At 41.6% G+C, this 14955-nt stretch overlaps 1 protein-coding gene across 4 annotated transcripts in view; it reads left to right on the top strand.

Moving 5' to 3' along the window:
• The first annotated feature begins 3046 nt into the window (after positions 1-3046).
• Positions 3047-14955, top strand: part of STYX (serine/threonine/tyrosine interacting protein) — a 44113-nt gene continuing 32204 nt past the window's right edge. The window contains exon 1 of one of the 4 annotated variants that reach the window (XM_036436603.2): positions 3047-3457. In XM_036436603.2, the coding sequence (XP_036292496.1) occupies positions 3401-3457 (57 nt within the window). In that variant the 5' untranslated portion in view covers positions 3047-3400. The remainder of the gene's footprint in view (positions 3458-14955) is intronic. The other 3 variants (XM_036436613.2, XM_045580620.1, XM_036436585.2) reach the window with 3 other exon arrangements.

The raw sequence follows: 14955 nt of genomic DNA, 5'->3' as shown, positions 1-14955 counted from the left end.
CATATATTTTTGTCTTTTATAAAAGTACACTTACTATAGTCTTTAAGGTTCTTTATTTAGTAAGTAAACTATTTAATAACCAAGATAAAGTTGTATTTAGGTCAGGGGTAGGGAACCTTTTTCCCCCCCCAAGGGCCATTTGGATATTTAAAACATCATTCCCAGGCCATATAAAATTATCAACTTAAAAATTAATTGTTAATTTGGCCAAACATTTAATTAACTCATCCCTAATGCCTTGGCAGGGCCAGACATTCCCTAACCCTGATTTAGATTGTTGGCTCTTTAATTTTATTTCAAAACAGTATCCACGCTGTTTTCATAACAGCATCTTACCATGTTTCATGTCTATATACCTCCTTTCAGAAAATCTTTAATTTTCACCTACTGTAACTAGGCTCTATAATAGTTAATTGAAATAGAACAAGCACATCCATAACCTTGTAGATTATAATTCAAAGTAATATTTGCTAATAAACATGACTTGGTTTTCTTAGGTTATATGAGAAGATAGCTCCCTTTTTGAGAAGTTACAGTCTGGGCCCTCTTCCCAGAAAAGTTGGCACATAAGTATACATAATTTTGCGCATGCTACAACTTAAGATTTATTTTTCCCGAGTTCGTTCATGGACTCCATAGGTATCTGGATATCAGGCTGAGTGTCTGATGTAGGGGATGTTAATGTCAGAAGTGTTCGGAACGAAAGTTCTGTTACCTATACACAGTTCTTTCTCATATCATGTGACAATTAAAGATTTAACATTACAATAGGAAATCATCATTGGTCATCTATTAAGATTATCTTACTAAAGTTGCTAAAAAAAAGAAACTTGGCTTCAGTTTCATAAACACGAAAAACAAACATGACCTGGGTAATTAGTTATACAATCATTTTTCAAATTAAAAACTTACTAACAGAGCTCAGGCTGGTGCAGCTAAGAGTTCAGAGCTTTGGCTTGCGCACTGAAAGGTCTTGGGTTTGATTATTGGTCAAGGGCAAGAACCTGGATTGTATCTTCAATTCTTGCCTAGTTGGGCGGATTTGAGAGGCAACCACTGGATGTGTCTCATATTTCTCCCTTCTTCCCCTTCCCTCCCTCCCTTTTCCTCCCTCCCCTTCTCTCCCTCCTTCCCTCCCTCTCTCCTTCCCCTTCCCTTCTTCCCTCCCTCCCCTTCCCTCCTTCCCTCCTTTTCCCTCCCTTCCACTTTAAAAACCAATGGAAAAAAATATCTTCCAGTGAGGATTAATACAAACAAAATTAGCAGTGTATTGCATGCCTTTTTATAACTTTAAAAAAACATTACAGCCGAAACCGGTTTGGCTCAGTGGATAGAGCGTCGGCTTGGGGACTGAAGGGTCCCGGGTTCGATTCCGGTCAAGGGCATGTACCTTGGTTGCGGGTATATCCCCAGTAGGGGGTGTGCAAGAGGCAGCTGATCGATGACTCTCTCTCATCGATGTTTTTAACTTGCTATCTCTCTCCCTTCCTCTCTGTACAAAACCAATAAAATATATATTTAAAAAACAAACAAAAAAAAACATTACATAGTAGAAAAAAATGGATTGCTGAAGCTAGCCATCTAAAACTCAAAACTATCGAACAGTTCCATTTCTGTCTATATGTTGACTGTGTTTCATAAATATGACAATATAAAAAGTAATAGGATATTTGTGTTGGTGGGTCTAGGGCAAATATCCATGTGATTTTTTTTTTTTTTTTTTTTTTTTTTTACTTTATCCATTGTAAGTTGCAATTTAATAAATGACTTTCTTTTTTACTTTGGTGGTGATTGATTTTTCAGGAATCAGTTTGGTATACAAACCTTAAATATTTAAGTGTGGGTTCTTCTAAGCTTGATTTTCCTCATCTGTTTAAATACAAAAAGGATAACAATATCTCCCTACGTCCAGAGAGAACATCATATACCTAATCTTTATTAACAATATAGTATTTACTCTGGGTCCTTTTTATTTATTTTTAAAAATATATTTTATTGATTTTTTTACAGAGAGGGATAGAGAGTTAGAAACCGATGAGAGAGAAACATTGATCAGCTGCCTCCTGCACACCCCCCTCTGGGGACGTCCCTACAACCAAGGTACATGGGCTTGACCAGAATTGAACCTGGGACCTTTCAGTCCGCAGGCCGATGCTCTATCCACTGAGCCAAACCGGTCTCGGCGCTCCAAGTCCTTTTTAAAAGATACTGCAAGCCATCTAGGTTATCATCATTTGAAATATTCATACACTTCAAAGTAAAGGGAGAGACCTTTCTTCAGTATTAAGTACAATTTACTGAGTTACCAATTCCATTTCTTACGATTTTTTTCCTTTTACCATTTCTTGAGCTTTTCTAGTTGTCATATACCTAAGCCCACCATTTCAATTTGCTTAAGAATGATGGGTGTTTCATTTTTTTGTGTAGCATAATTTTAGGATGAAGGCTTTCCTTACTCCTGGTTGTAACCTCACCACAGATTGCGCAGTATTCTGAGAAGGGGGAAACTATGGTTTTCCTTTCAGATTCCAGCTACTGGTGGCTGGGATGTATTGGCCATTCTTTTTTATTTATTTATTTAATATATTTTATTGATTTTTTCACTGAGAGGAAGAGAGAGGGATAGAGAGTTAGAAACCGATGAGAGAGAAACATTGATCAGCTGCCTCTTGCACACCCCCTACTGGGGATGTACCTGCAACCAAGGTACATAACAGGAATCGAACCTGGGACCTTTCAGTCCGCAGGCCGACGCTCTATCCATTGAGCCAAACCGGTTTTGGCTTGGTCATTTTTATACCAAAGGAGAGATTCGCTTCTGACTGGAAAGGGCCCGCTGTTGTGGATGGTCCTCCTGCCTTTCCCAGGACCTTCAGCTGTCCCCGCCCTCCTGCCGCAGCCCCGCCTCCTCCGCGCCCGGTGAGCTCCGCACCGGCCCTCCGAGGCCCCGCCCCCTGCGGCTGCGCCGGCGCGAAGAGGCGGGGCGGCGCGCTGACACCTGGCGGCCGCGGGGGCGGGCCGAAGGCGAGCGTGCGCCGGGATTGGCTGGGGCGGGGCGGGGCGGGGAGGGCCGGAGGAAACGGGAAGACGGTTGTGGGGCTCGTGGTGGTGCCCAAGTCTGGGCGGCCCGTGGGGCGCGAGCACTCCGGGGGAGGGAAACCGCAACAGCATGGCGGCCGGGGATGAGCCGCCCAGCCCTCCGCTGCCCCTCTGTCGCCGCCGCCGCCGCCGGAGTCGCCGGGACCCTCTGGTCTGCGCGTGTCCGTTGTAAGGCCTCTCGCTGCCGCCCGCCAGCCCTCGGCGCACCGGCCCGCCTTCCTCTACCGCCGCCGCCAGCCCCACGGTCGGGCTGGCGAATCACTCGACTCCCACCCCACCCACCAGTCCGCCGGCCGGGATCATGGAGGACGTGAAGCTGGAGTTCCCCTCGCTCCCGCAGTGCAAAGAGGACGCCGAGGTAAGTGTGCCGCTGGCCGCCACGCACAGGCCGAGGGGAGTCCCAGGCGCCGGCCCGGAGCCTCTCGCTCGGGGGAGGTGGGCACTCGCCCCGGCTCCGTTCCTGCCCTCCCCAGGCGCCGGCCGAGAGCCTGGGTCTGCGGTAGTTAATTTATAATGAGTCTCCCCCACCCCAAGTCAGCGTCCAGGACTTGTCTTGGATTAAGTTCCCCTTTTACGGCCAAAGCAATACGAGGGAAATGTTGCTTTTCATCTCAATTTGAGGGATAGCTTTGGTGTCATCTATTTCACTTGTGGGACGCAGGTGGACTAGATACGGGGTTTGACGTTCAAAATGCTCCTTTGGGAAAGTTCCCCAAAGTAGTTGTTTTTGTTTTTGTTTTTGTTTGTTTTGAGGCAAAGCTACAAAGATGGCTTATTTGAATCTGAACTCTTGCCCTTTGGAGGGAAGTATAATAATAAAATTCTTATAACTTGGTCTCCTGATTTCTAATTTGGGGTTCTTTTTATAACCCACTTTACTTTTCCCCCGTCTAACTTTTGTATTGAGGTGTGTGTGTGTGTGTGTGTGTGTTTTACCCCACCTATTGCTTATTTCAAATGTATTGCAGAATACTAAACTAGGATTTTCTGAAATCTAAAATTAGTAACAGGTCAAGGCATGCCTTAGCACGATCAAGAAAGAAAGAAGTCTAAAATTTCTAGTTTTCAATATCTTAAAAGTAATTGGAAAAAAACTATATTTTTAAGAGACCATTAAGTTTATACCAAGTATTTATTCTGTTGAATATCTTCATTTGGGGCTCACAGGTTGTTGTTTTTTTTTGTTTTTTTGTTTTTTTTGTGTTTTTTTAATATGTTTTATTTTTTTTTAAACATTTTTTATTTTATTTTATTTTTTTATGTATTTTATTGATTTTGTACAGAGAGGAAGGTAGAGAGATAGAGAGTTAAAAACATCAATGAGAGAGAGTCATCTATCAGCTGCCTCTTGCACACCCCCTATTGGGAATATGCCCGCAACCAAGGTGCATGCTCTTGACCGGAATCGAACCCGGGTCCCTTCAGTCCCCAAGCCGACGCTCTATCCATTGAGCCAAACCGGTCTTGGCTTTAATATGTTTTATTGATTTTTTTTTTTTACAGAGAGGAAGGGAGAGTGAGAGAGAGAAACATTGATGAGAGAGAAACATCGATCAGCTGCCTCCTGCACACTCCCTACTGGGGATGTGCCTGCAACCAAGGTACATGCCCTTGACTGGAATCAAACTTGGGACCCTTGAGTCTGCAGGCCACTGAGCCATTCTTTTTGTTTGAGGGATCTTTTGCTTGTTGTAGTGATCCTTGAGATTTGCATGTTTTCAGAATAGATTCTTTTCTTTCTTACATTCTTATTGATTTGAGAGAGAGAGAGGAAGGAAGAGGGAGAGAAACATCAATTCGTTGTTCCATGTACTTATGCATTCATTGGTTGATTTATGGTATGTGCCCTGACCAGGGATGGAACCCACAACCTTGGTCTAAGGGGAGGACGCTCTAACCAACTAAGCTACCTGGCCAGGGCCAGGTTAGACTCCTTTAATTGTGGGGGCAGGAGGGGTTGAATTTATGTTTAAAAATGAATTTAACTTTTTTCTTTGTTTAATATGGGATAGTTTAAATGAGGGGCATGTTTTTATATCTTCATAATTATTCAGTCATTTCAGCACTGGAAGCAAATTTAGGAATAATGTAGAGCATCCCCAGTTTTCCGGTGAAGAGAAAACTGAGAACAAGTCCATGGTAACAAAGTAGCACAAGACAAAGTGAGGACCTGAATTCTTCCCTGCTCTAATCCTAAAGTTTCCCATTTAAAATGTTTACAGATTTTAATTTTCTCTTTTATTATGTATATAATATGTGTTATCCCTGCAAAAATAATAAAATCTTACTGGAAATATATCTTTCTTGTTCTCAAAGTCTAATAGATAATGATAACAGATACTACCTACTGAAAGCCAATTAATTCCTTATTTCATAACATTAGCTGTTTCTCTTTTTTTGCAAAACTCAGACTAGCTTAAGCAAAAAGACATGAAGTAACTAAATTCAGAATGTTGGAGGTGCAGCTAATCTTAGGGTCTTGACTAGACAGTATTATAGTGTATCAGAGCTGCCACTCACAAGTATGGAGTTTGGCCATTAACTCCGGGTGTACACATTGAGGAATAAAAGCGCTTCTCTGCAAGCTTCAGTGTTTAAAAGCTGGAGGACTGGCCCAACTCGGGTCATGTGCCCATCCTTTGGATCAGTCACTACAGCCTGGAAGTGTTAAATATAACGAAGGGCCCAGGCTAGGTCAGATACCCGCTTCCTTGGCTAGGATAGTGAAGTTTATCATCGTAGACATTTCCACAGAAGAGGGAGAGTGCTTTTTGAGCAGAGAAAACTAAATACCCATTAAATAGGGTGTGTAGTTACTCATGCTAACCTGATAAACTAATTTCCAATGAGATACAATAAGTGAAGTGTCAGGTGGTTTTAAATGTAGTTGGCATGACCAGCCAGCATAGTGTCTTCCACATAGGAAGCACTACATGGAAACTAAAGTACAACCCTATCATCTCTTTAAGAACATTCTTGAAATACTGGTCAGGGCATTGTTTATAGGTCAGTGCTTGTGTTACCAGTCCAAAGTGCCCCAAAGCTTTGAAAGGCAAGACTGAGCAGGAGCTGTTATCCTGAAGGTCACGGAAACAACGCAGACTTGAACAAGATGGAGTCAGAGAGACCAAGCATTTTACTCTTACGTGAGCAAAAATTTAGCTGTGTTCAGATCAGTTTGCAAAAAGATCAGCACTCCTTTGTTTTAAAATACTGTGATTTCCCAATGTTTTGAGGTTGAAATCCAAACCTGTAACATCATCTGGAGGGTCCAGTGTGATCTTGCATCTGCCTGCCTCTCTAACCTCATTATGAGTTATTCTTCCTCTTCCGCTTCCTTCTCTGTATGCCCTAGTTATAGTCATCTTTTCTCAGTTCCTGTAATGCTTCCCAATCCCCCCAGTTAAGTGCCTTTGCATTTACTTTTCCTCTATATCAGTTGTTAAAATACAGATTCCTGAATCCCAACTAAGAAGTTCTAAACTAGAATTTTTGAGAGCATATAGGTAAAATTGTATACTTAATTAGTAGAATCTGTATTTTAACAACTCCACCAGGTGATTCTCATCATGAGAGAAGTTTGGGAAACACTGCTCTACATGGTTGTCAGCACTCTCCTTGCTCTCAACTAGTTAACTATAGGCATGCATCTCATAATCACATTTCCATCAACTTTTTTAGTTTTTATAGGCAGAATGAAGTTGGAATGAAGAAATTAAAAGTGAATTATTTCAGACTAGGACACCTTCCTCTAAAGGGGATCTTTTCAGACAGGTAAGAAATTCCAGATGGCCCAGTTGGATGCCTCAGTGGTTGAGCTGCAATCTATGAACCAGGAGGTCAAGGTTAGATTCTTGGTCAGAGCAGATGCGTGGGTTGTGGATTCAATTCCCAGGTACTATCTCTCTTTCCCTCTCTATCTCCGAAATCAATAAAACTATATTTTTAAAAATCAATTCCAGACTGATTAAAATTATGATTCTGGAAGAGGTTGAAACTGCATTCAGAATCAGTATTAGCTCTGGCCATTGTTTCTCAGTAGACAGAGCGGCAGCCTGAGCACAGAAGGTAGTGGAGTTCATCCTGAGCCCCAGTTAGAGTATGTGCGGAGGCAACCAATCAGTGATTCTCTCTCACATTGATGTTCCTCTCTTTCTCCCATTCCTACCTCCCTTCCACTCTTTCTAAAAGTCAATGGGAAAAAGTATCCTCTGGTGAGGATTAATACAAACAAACAGAATCAGGTAGTCAATCTAGGTTTAGTATCATTGGCTTTCATTGAGAGTGATACCTTTTGGGGGCTGTGATTTTCTGTTTAACAGTTTTGATGATAGAGTCTTTCTTACTTGTGGCAAGATTATAGTAGTTTTTTAGATGTGAGGAAGAAAAGTAACTGTTAATTTTTCTAAAAAATTGGTTGCATAGCTAGGACTGTTGGTTTTATAATTCAAAAATGAATTATTTTCAAGTAGAAAGTGAAATATAATTTACTTCAATCTTAGGTTAGCAACTTAAATGTTTTCCTTTCCATTTTTCTTTATTTTTTTAAATGTTTTTATTGATTTCAGAGAGGAAGGGAAAGGGAGAGAGGTAGAAAGTGATGAGAATCATCAATCGGAAGCCACCTGCATGCCCCTCCACTGGAAATTGAGCCTGAAACCCAGGCATGTCCCCTGACTGGGAATCAAACTGTGACCTTGTTCATGGGTCCATGCTCAACCACTGAGCCACATCGGCTGGGCCCTTTATTTTTTGATTCCCTTAGTACAACATCAAAAATAAGACTTGCTTAATAGCGCTGACTTGAGCATCCCTTTCCTAGTACCTTTACATTTAGAATGGTGCTTTTGTAACCTGACTTAGAGTAAAATTACCCAAGGAACTTTTTAAAAATAGCCATGCCTAGACTCACCATCACCTATTCTGATTTAATTCGTCTGAGATGGAGCCAGATAATTCTAGCGAAGGTGGGCAGGTTTAAGAAAAATTGATATAGAAGCATTTTACTTGAATGCCTCTCTGTCTTTCCATATTCTCCCAATCCTTTTGAGTGAACATCTTTGGTCCTTGGTTTTTGGCAAAGTTTGAGCAAGGGGTGGCAACTAAAGGAAAGGGCTTATTCTCAGGAGAACTACATTTTTTTGGAGGAGACTATAATAATAATTTTTCTGTTTTGTGAAATGTCCCAGGTCAGATATAGCATTCTGATCATTCTTTTCCCCCCAAGTTGTTCCCCTGACCTATGTAGTATTTGTAATCTATCTTGGCATTTCTAAAAATTATGTTTTAATCCACCTGATAGTAAGAATTAAGTTTTTATTTACCTAACTAGAGGCCTGGTACATGAAGCTCATGCACTGGCAGGGGTGGAGGTGGGGGTGGGGGGTCCCTCAGAGCACTTGGAGGATGTCCAACTGATGGCATCCTTAGCGCTGCCGAGGAGGCAGGAGACATTCCCACCACTGCTGCTGCACTCAGTTCGCCAGCAGTGAGCACAGCTTCTGGCTGATGTCTGCCCTCTGGTGGTCAATGCGCATCATAGCCACCAGTTGTTCCACCATTTGGTCGATTTGCATATTAGCTTATTTTTATATCAGATGGTTATAGCCTATATTCTTTGATTCATTTATCATATACTCTGGTTTGTTGGTTTGTTTATTTACTTGTTTATTTAAAAACATTTTTATTGATTTCAAAGAGAGAAAGAAACATCAGTGATGAGAGAGAATCATTGATCAGCTAGCTGCCTCCTGCACGCCCCCTACTGGGATGAGCCTGCAGCCTAGACATGTGCCCTGACCACATATTGAACCATGATCTGGTTGATAATGTCTATGCTCAACCACTGAGCTACACCTGCAGGGCCATTTATTTATTGATGGATCCTTGAACATTTTAATAACATTTTTCTGCCCTATAAATGCAGTTTTATAGATACTATAACTGCATTTGTATGAGAAAGAAGATAGAATGGCTCCTCCGCCTACTCCCTCCTCCTCCTACTCCTCCTCCTTCTCCTCCTCACCTTCTCCTTAGCTACTGCGCGGCTGGGCCATTCCTCCTTCCTCACCCGGGTGCCCGCTGAGATGTTTAACCACACAGTGAGCCTGCTGAGCAGGAAGTGAGCCTGCTGAGCAGGAAGGGACCACCCTCAGACATCCACGACAGTGATGGGAGTTCCAGCAACAGCCATCAGAACCCCAAGAGCACAGCCAAGTGGGCCGCCTCTCTAGAGAATCTACTCGAAGACCCGGAGGTGTGAAAAGATTTCGGGAATTTTTAAAAAAGCAATTCAGTGAAGAAAATGTTTTATTTTGGTTAGCCTGCGAAGATTTTAGAAAACACAAGATAAGAAGCAGATGCAGGAAAAGGCAAAGGAGATCTACGTGACCTTCCTGTCCAGCAAGGCCTCATCACAAGTCAACATCGAGGAACAGTCCTGGCTCAACGAGAAGATCCTGGAAGAACTGCGCCCCGTGATGTTCCAGAACCTCCAGGACCAGATCAAGAGGGAGACAGGGGCTGTTTGAGGCATCCATACTGAGGAAGCACCCTGTCATACCCACTGAAGATCTTCAGCCTAATGAAGTACGACAGCTACAGCCACTTCTTGAAGTCTGACTTGTTTTTAAAGCACAAGCGAACCGAGGAAGAGAAGGAAGAGCCACCCAACACCCAAACGGCAGCCAAAAGAGTGTCGAGAACTTATAACACATGAGCCTTCCACCCACCACCCCTCCCCACCCCAGCCATCCCACTGGCAGCTCCATGTTGCCAATGGACTCACTCAGGACCATGCAGGGTGTAGAATTGCTTTGTTGTCTGCAAGGATTGAAATGTACAAAACCCATCCATGGGATATGTGTATTTTATTAACTGCTTAACCAGGAAGTTTTGCATGATAGCTAATCTTTTTTTTTTTTTTTAATATATTTTATTGATTTTTTACAGAGAGGAAGGGAGAGAGAGAGAGAGCTAGAAACATCAGTGAGAGAGAAACATCGACCAGTTGCCTCTTGCACACCCCCTACCGGGGATGTGCCCACAACCAAGGTACATGCCCTTGATCGGAATCGAACCCAGGAGCTTTCAGTCCGCAGACTGACACTCTACCACTGAGCCAAACCGGTTTCAGCATGATAGCTAATCTTACGTAGAAAACACACACACATGGCTTTGAAGTTTAAGTTCACAAACTCACCATGGTGGACGGAGTCCTTAAACACTGGACACGGAGCATTTTACAGTTTGATTAAATGTCATGTGAAGCCACCAGGTGACACGTATAGCCAAAAAAAAAAAGGGGGGAAGATAGAATGAAAGGTGTTTTAATATGTGGTACCCTTTATCATTGATGACTGAAGGATTTTCACTTGTGAATTAATTTTTATTAGGAGCAGATGTGTTTCACAATTAGGGATATTTTTACTTAGTTGGCTTGCTTTGGTTTGAAAAATATAGATTGACTACTTGGTTAATCAACAAAATTTGGGAAATTGATTCTTCTGATTAATATTAACTCACAATAGATTGACAGTTAGTTATACTAGGAGTCTGACCGATTAATAATACCACCATTTCTAAAGTGATGGATTTTAGGAACAGCATGAGCAGGCAGAGATTATGATTGAAAAGACTTGGTTATTAGAGATCTATTCAGACCTATAGATGTCTGGTAGAGCAAGACTGTGAGCATGAACAACTTTTAAAATCTTGATATAGTATGCCAAAGGCATGAGCAGAATTAGTAGACTAAGAAGGTTTAAGATTTGTTCTGTAGGTAGGTAGTAATCCAGGCTAGAGCAACAAGAAGGGAAGATTTGAGATATACAATAGAATAGTTTCAGCCGAAACCGGTTTGGCTCAGTGAATAGAGTGTCAGCCTGCGGACTGAAAGGTCCCAGGTTCGATTCCGGTCAAGGGCATGTACCTTGGTTGCAGTACCTTATTCCCAGTAGGGGGTGTGCAAGAAGCAGCTGATCGATGACACTCTCTCATCGATGTTTCTAACTATCTCTCTCCCTTCCTCTCCATAAAAAATTAATAAAATATATTTTTTTAAAAAAGAAAAGAATATTCGAAACTGGTTTGGCTCAGTGGTGGAGCGTTGGTCTGCGGACTGAAGGGTCCCAGGTTCGATTCCTGTTAAGGGTATGTGCATTGGTTGCGGGCACATCACGGTAGGGGGTGTGCAAGAGGCAGCTGGTCGATGTTTCTCTCTCATCGACATTTCTAGCTCTCTATCTCTCCCCCTTCCTCTCTGTAAAAAATAATAAAATATATTAAAAAAAAAAAAAAAGACTTCAGATTCCTTAAAAAAAAAAAAAAAAAAGAATAGTTCCAAATGAAGTATTCTGTAATAGAAAGCTTTTAAGTTTCAAAGGATACTTATAGCAAGTCCTGATACTCACTGAAGGAGCATGTGAGCTTATCTGTCCTATGCATAGGAATAATTTTTCATTCTCTATAACTTGCATTTTACTCCTATAATACCTTTTCATTTCCTTGAAGCCTGTTTTTTCACTTAAATTTTCAGGTAAATTTTGAATTCTATCCCATATGGTCTTGCTTGATCTGATATAAAATGTTTTCAATTATTGGACAGTGAAAATTTTTTTCTTCAAATAATTTTTTTGGTAAATGATATTCCAGAACCTCATTTCCCTATATATTTTCCCATTTTTCTTCTTTTATCATGCACAATTTAGAGATTTTGTTTTATAATAGATAAACTCAAAAGTATACATTTCTTTATATGAATTTTTTTTAATTTATATTTTATTGATTTCTTACAGAGAGGAAGAGAGAGGGATAGAGAGTTAGAAACATTGATGAGAGAGAATCATCGATTAGCTGCCTCTTGCACATCCTCCACTGGGGATGTGCCTGCAACCAAGGTACATGCCCTTGACTGGAATCGAACCGGGACCTTTCAGTCCGCAGGCCGACACTCTATCCACTGAGCCAAACGGGTCCCAAAAGTATACATTTCTTTAATCACTTTTTTTCCTCACAGTTTGACAAGTTTCAGGAAGATAAGGCTGACTGTTTAAAAAGAAAAGAAAAAGAAAAATGATTCATAGTATCTTGTGCAATGATCACAGAATGCACATCTATTGTGTGCTTATTCTGTCAGGCACTATGCTTAATGTTTTGTCTTCTTGATATATTGTCCTCTTTATCATTATAAAACTAGAGGCCCAGTGCACGAAATTCATGCACAGGGGTGTGTGTGTGGGGGGGTGTATCCTCAGCCCAGCCTGTACCCTCTCCAATCTGGGATCCTTCTCACGATTCAGGATTGCTGACTCCCAACTGCTCACCTGCCTGCTTGTCTGCCCCCTAACCAGCCTGATCAACACCTAACTGTTCCCCTGCCAACCTGATTGCCCCCAACTGCCCTCCCCTGATGGCCCGGTCACCTCTAACTGCCTTCCCCTGCCAGCCTGGTCGCCCCTAACTGCTCTCTCCTGCAGGCATGGTCCTCCCCAACTGCCCTCCCTTGCATGCCTGGTGCCCCACTATAGGCCTGATCACCCCTAACTACCCTCCCTTGCTGGCCAGGTCTCCCTCAACTGCCCTCCTCTGCCAGCTAGGTCACCCCTAACTGCCCTTCCCTGCTGTCCTGATTGCCCACAACTGCCCTCCCCTGCAAGATCATCTTTTGGTGGCCATCTTGTGTGTTGGTGTGATGGTCAATTTGCATATTACTCTTTTATTAGATAGGATAGGATGCCTGCCTTTGTCCCTGTTACCTTATTTATCTTGAAATCTATTTTGTTAGATATAAGTTCAGCTACACTTGCTTTTCTCTGGATGCCATTTGGAGTATCAGTTTCTACCTTTTCACTTTGAGTCTATATTTGTCTTTGTAACTGAGATGTATCTCCTGAAGGCAGCATATTGTTGGCTTATTTTTTTTTTCCTCTATTCCACTATTCTGTGCCTTTTTATTGGTGAGTTCAGTCCATTTACATTTAGGGTGACTATTGATACATGAGGATTTCCTTTAGCTGTTATATTTTTTGTTTTCTGGTAGCTCTGTGTCTCCTTTGTTTCTTTTCCCCTGTGCTTCTATCTGTTATTTTAGTTTGGTGGTATTCTATGATTTTTTTTTTTTAACTGTTTCCTCTTTTTTAATATTATGTGTCCGTGTGTGTTTTTTTAATTTATTTTTTTCAGTGTGGTTACCATTAGGCTTTGGAAAAGAAAATTTCACATATACAGCAGTTCTTTTTCTTCTGAATGCTCCTTCAATTCCCTTTGAAAATTCAGACCTTTGCCACCTCCCCTGTTATGTTTCTTTTTTAATTGTCTTCTCTTTTTTTTTTTTAATGTTTTTATCCTTTAACTTTTATGTTATATTTATAAGTGTATATAGTACCTCTTCTGAATAAGGGTTGAAATTTCCTGTTTCTGTCTGTCAGTTATCTTAGTCATAGTTTTGTATCACTTTGTCTTTTTGTTTTGAATAGAAAAACCCCTTTGCATTTCCTGTAATGCAAGTCTTGTGGTGATAAATTCACTCAGCTTCTGTATGTCTGGAAAAGTCTTTATTTCTCCTTCATATCTAAAGGATAACTTTGTTGGATATATTATTCTTGACTGGTAATTTCTCTCTGTTAACTGATTGGAATATTTTATTCCACTGTGTCTTGGCTTACAGGGTTTCTGCTGAAACCCTAATGGAATTTTCTTTATAGTTTACTGTCTTCTTTTACCTGACTGCCTTGAGAATTCTTTCTTTGCCATAATTTTTTTAAATTGATTGAGAGAGAGAGAGAGAGAGCGAGCGCGAGCGCGCGCGCGCGCGCGCATCGATTTGTTGTTCTATCTATCTGTGCACTCATTTGTTGCTCTTTTTATGTGCCCTGACTGGAGATCAAACCTGCAAACTTGGCATATCGGGTCAAGGCTCTAACCAAGCAGTCAGCCACTGAAGGTCTGCGGACCACTGGTGGTCTGCAAGGACTGAAAGATTGGTGACTGCTGCTAACAAACTGAGCTATCCGGCCAGGGCCTATCACTAATTTTTTATAGTTTTAATATAATGTGTCTTGGAGAAGGCCTTCTGGGGTTGAGATAATTAGGTGTTCTGTTTGATTCTTGGACTCAAAGATCCAGTGCTTTCCATAGGTTTGGGAAGTTCTTATAAACTATTTGTTGTTTTTTTGTGGTTTTTGTATGTTTGTTTTTGTGTTTTGTTAATCCTCACCCGAGGACATTTTCCATTGATTTTTAGGAAGAGTGGAAGAGAGGGAAAGATAGAAACACAACGATTGGTTGCCTCCTGCACGAGCCATGGGGAAGGGGGGGTGTTTCCAACCCAGGTACGTCCCCTTGACTGGAATTGAACCTGGGACACTTTAGTCCACAGGCTGATGATCTACTGAGCCAAAATGGCTAGGGCTCATCAACTATTTGTTTGAGTAGGCTCTTTGTTCTTTTTCCCCCCCTCTCTTCTTCTGGTATACAATTATTCTTATATTGCTCTTCCTGATGAAGTCAGATAGTTCTCATAGAATTCTTCCTCCCTTCCTCCATTCCTCCATTCCTCCCTTCCTCCCTCCCTCCCTCCCTTTCTCCCTTCCTGCCTCCCTACCTCCCTTCCTTTTTTTTTCTTTCCTCTTAAGTTTATTCTTCTTCCATCTGCATCATTCCTAGATTTCTATCTTCCATAGCACTATTTCTTTCCTTCATCTGGTAAGCGCTATTTCCTAAGCTCACTAGTTTATTGAGTTCCTCAGGTCCAGAATTTCTGTTCGTTTTTTTTATTTTTATTTCAAATTGTAAGAGGAAGGACTCTTGGAGCTAAGGACCCTAACCTTTAGCTCCACCTTGAGTAGGTTCCAAGAA

Source organism: Pipistrellus kuhlii, unplaced genomic scaffold (assembly GCF_014108245.1).
Source record: "Pipistrellus kuhlii isolate mPipKuh1 unplaced genomic scaffold, mPipKuh1.p scaffold_m20_p_1, whole genome shotgun sequence".
Lineage (NCBI taxonomy): Eukaryota > Metazoa > Chordata > Mammalia > Chiroptera > Vespertilionidae > Pipistrellus > Pipistrellus kuhlii.
This window is presented reverse-complemented; position numbering and strand designations above follow the sequence as displayed.